Genomic DNA, 3,990 nt, shown 5'->3' with positions numbered 1-3,990 from the left:
TTGATAATTGTTTTGAGATATGGAGATAGTGATATTAAAGTCATGCTAGTTGGGTGATTATGAATTTAAAGAATGCTTGTGTTGAAGCTTGTGATTCCCGTAGCATGCACGTATGGTGAACCGCTTTGTGATGAAGATGGAGCACAATTTTATTTATTGATTGTCTTCCTTATGAGTGGCGGTCGGGGACGAGCGATGGTCTTTTCCTACTAATCTATCCCCCTAGGAGCATGCCCGTAGTACTTTGGTTTTTGATGACTTCTAAATTTTTTGCAACAAGTATATGAGTTCCTTTGATTAATGTTGAGTCCATGGATTATACAGACTCTCTCACCCTTCCACCATTGCTAGCCTCTCTTGTATGGTGCATTTTTTGCCGGTACCTTACACCTACCATTTACCTTCCTCAAAACAGCCACCATACCTACCTATTATGGCATTTTCATAGCCATTCCGAGATTTATTGCCATGCAACTTTCCCACGTTCCGTTCATATGACACACATTACTTTTGTCATATTGCTTTTTGCATGATCATGTAGTTGACATTGTATTTGTGGCAAGGCCACCTTCATAATTTTCATACATGTCCCTCTTGATTCATTGCATATCCCGGTACACCGCCGAAGGAATTCATATAGAGTCATATCTTGTTCTAGCTTTGAGTTGTAAATCCATAAAAAAGTGATGATCTTCATTATTAGAGCATTGTCCTAGTGAGGAAAGGATGATGAAGACTATGATTTCCCCACAAGTCGGGATGAGACTTCGGACCTTACAAAAAGAAAAAAAAGGAAAAAAAGAAAAGAAAAAAAAGAGAAAGGCCAAAAGAAAAAAAAGAGGCCAAAGAAAAATAAGAAAAAAAAGATAGAAAAAGAAAAAGAAAAAAAATAAAATGAGAGAAAAAGAAAGAAAGGACAATGCCACTATCTCTTTTTCCACACTTGTGCTTCAAAATAGCACCATGATCTTCATGTTAGAGAGTCTCATATGTTGTCACTTTCATATACTAGTGGGAATTTTTCATTATAGAACTTGGCTTGTATATTCCAATGATGGGCTTCCTCAAAAGTGCCCTAGGTCTTCGTGAGCAAGCAAGTTGGATGCACCCCACTTAGTTTCTTTTGTTGAGCTTTCATATATTTATAGCTCTAGTGCATCCGTTGCATGGCAATCCCTACTCACTCAGATTTATATCTATTAATGGGCATCTCCATAGCCCATTGATACGCCTAGTTGATGTGAGACTATCTTCTCCTTTTTTGTCTTCTCCACAACCACCCTTCTATTCCACATATAGTGCTATGTCCATGGCTCACGCTCATGTATTGCGCGAAAGTTGAAAAAGTTTGAGATTATTAAAGTATGAAACAATTGCTTGGCTTGTCATCGGGGTTGTGCATGATTAAATACTTTGTGTGATGAAGATAGAGCATAGCCAGACTATATGATTTTGTAGGGATAACTTTCTTTAGCCATGCTATTTTGAGAAGACATGATTACTTTGATTAGTATGCTTGAACTATTACTATTTCTTATGTCAATATGAACTTTTATTTTGTATTCATTTGGATCTGAACGTTCATGCCACAATAAAGAAAATTACAGATGGAAAATACTGCCCCCAGAATAAACCCATGGGTTTGGTATGCCGCAGCGTGGCCTTTTGCCGAAGAACTGTAATTGGCAAAGCAAAACCGATGAGAATCCCAAATTTGACGGTCTGTATTCTATCAGGTTGATTTTGTACTACGGGACTGCTCTGCTCTGCTCCACACTGCCGACTCCATGGAGTTGGACCGTGCGCTGCCGTTCCGGGGTGGAGAGAATTCAAACCAATTCTTCAATTTGCGCAACTTGGATAACTATATATGCATTCCTCATTCTTTGATTACAAACAAGCACAAGCATAGCGGCAGCAACAAACAGAGAGGAACTAAGCATCTCTAGAAAAACAGCAACAAACAAAGGAAGCCTGTATTGAAAATTGCAGGTGTTCTCATCAGGCATTCCATTCCATGCTGTTCCCAAAGAAGCGATTTTTCATCGGGGCCCACAATTGCAACTTGTGAATTCCTTCTAAGTAGCAGTGCAGCTTGCCACTACCCACCATTACACTGAAGCCCCGAGATCAATGTGTTCCTCATCAATTCACAGTGGAGAAATGTCTTGATCCCTCTCAGCTTCACCATACACCATATCAGAGGCCACAGGCCAGCAGTGAACTTGGAGGGCTGAACGTGATGGCCAATTGCAGCATAACAGTTCAGGCTGCAGGTGCAGGTGGAGGTGGGATTAAGTGGGACTACTTAACCCATCCCACTTAAATTACCTTAGTGGACTCCCAGTGGATAGGAAACATTTTTATCGGGCTATCCCATTTAGCCCACTGGAGCCCCACCTTTGCCCACCTAGAGGAGAACGCACGCGACCCCTGCAGCCATGGTTCACCCGCCGCCACCGCCGCCGCCTGTTGTTCAGCCACCATGCCGGGATAGCCGACGACGCCCGGTCCCCCTCCCCTACCTACATCCTCCGTGGGTCCGCCAATCTGCTCTGCACTGGACGCTGGCCTTCCTTCGCCCCTGCTCCGGCTTCAAGATAGACGCCGCACCTCCGCCTCAAGAAACCGAGCGGATGCGATGGCCAGGTCGCCTCCGGACGCCGCAGCGGAAGCACTCATTGCTCGTGGAGGGCGAGGAGGGAGTAGGGCGCGGCGGGGCGACGGCGACGAGGGCGTCGAGGCGTTGGGGCCGCATTGGCCGAGAGGCCCCAGCTCCCTGAGGTTGTGTGTGGATGTGGTGGTGCGGAGCCGAGGATGAGGACGCCCTCGTCCCTGAGAGGCGCCAGCGCCGCGCCGAGGTCATAGTGGTAGGCGCCGTCGCGGCCGGTCTGCAGGGAGAGTTGGCACGCCGGGACGTCGGCCCCCGGGTACATGAGCATCAGCGGCAACCATGTGCCGTGGTCGAGCCCGCGGCCGTGCTCCTCCCTCACCTGCCCGAACCCGGCGCCCTCCAGGAGCTCCTTGGTCCTCCTGGCCAGGCCTGGCGTGCCCGGCGCATGGTACGTCAGCTGCGTATGCATAGCGCACTTGACCATGCAATGTCAACTTGTGTTCGTGACACAAGCAGAGATGTGAGGAATTAAGGTGACCTTGTACATCTCGTCGGGGAGGCCCTGCAGGTCATGGATGATGTCGTTGGTGCCGCGGACGACGTTGACAGCCGGAGTATCCTTCTCCCAGTGAGAGGACACCACCAGGACGGCGCGCGGCGCATGCGTCCCCGCCACCGCTGCTGGCAGCCACGACTTGAAGAAGCCGTGCGCAGGGATCGCCTCGTCGATGCAGATCGCCGGCTTTGTGGCCGGATTGGCCGGCGGCGAGTGCGGGCTGGGTGGCCACCGGCGCAGGCAGGGAGCGAGCGGAGCTAGGCTAGCTAGGCTAAGAGAGGGAGCGCTAAACATGCAGTTTGCAGTGTAGTTACACTTTTCGACCCTGAAGCTCCGTGAAGCTTTGGTTGTAGCCTATTTTTGTACGGTATTCTCAAATGGGGTCCCATTTATACCCACTTAACCCGTCAAATGTTTAGTGGGTTGTCCCGTAATGCCTGCCAAGCACTGGTGGGACTAGGTGGATTGTTGGTGGGACTCCCACCTACAGTCCCACCTGCAGCTCTACTGCGACCCATCTTATATTTATCGAGTGGGATGAACAATGCAGCTTGGTGATGCATCTCGCATCGTGTGCACTCCATTAGATCTTCCTCTGTTCATGCATGCTCAGCTGAATCTGAGCACTAGTTTATTTCTTCAACCTGATATGTAAAACCTTGTCGCCCGGTAGTGAATTAATGAAGCATTGCTATGAACAAAGTGTGGCATGTAACTATATGTGTTTGCAAGCTGTAAGTAAAGAACACGTAACAATGTAGCATGATGAAATGATAGCTTCCCACAAAAATAAATAAAAACTTGATCGCTGCATAAAACG

The 3,990-nt window shown here is 47.9% G+C and overlaps 1 protein-coding gene across 1 annotated transcript; it reads right to left on the bottom strand.

The window, feature by feature from the left end:
* Positions 1-1,946: 1,946 nt before the first annotated feature.
* LOC119289879 (4,5-DOPA dioxygenase extradiol-like) lies at positions 1,947-3,496 on the bottom strand. Its single transcript, XM_037569063.1, has 2 exons — positions 3,153-3,496; positions 1,947-3,071 (listed from the first exon to the last, which is right to left on the bottom strand). The coding sequence occupies exons 1-2, from the start codon at positions 3,462-3,464 to the stop codon at positions 2,679-2,681; spliced, it is 705 nt and encodes a 234-aa protein (XP_037424960.1). The 5' UTR covers positions 3,465-3,496; the 3' UTR covers positions 1,947-2,678.
* Positions 3,497-3,990: the final 494 nt, after the last annotated feature.

This window comes from Triticum dicoccoides, chromosome 4A, assembly GCF_002162155.2.
Source record: "Triticum dicoccoides isolate Atlit2015 ecotype Zavitan chromosome 4A, WEW_v2.0, whole genome shotgun sequence".
In the NCBI taxonomy this organism is placed as follows: domain Eukaryota; kingdom Viridiplantae; phylum Streptophyta; class Magnoliopsida; order Poales; family Poaceae; genus Triticum; species Triticum dicoccoides.
This window is presented reverse-complemented; position numbering and strand designations above follow the sequence as displayed.

Coding starts and splice junctions, on each gene's coding strand:
- LOC119289879 (XM_037569063.1), bottom strand. CDS start 3,464: ATGTTTAGCGCTCCCTCTCTTAGCCTAGCTAGCCTAGCTCCGCTCGCT. Junction 3,072..3,152: donor TCCCCGACGAGATGTACAAG/GTCACCTTAATT, acceptor ATGCATACGCAG/CTGACGTACCATGCGCCGGG.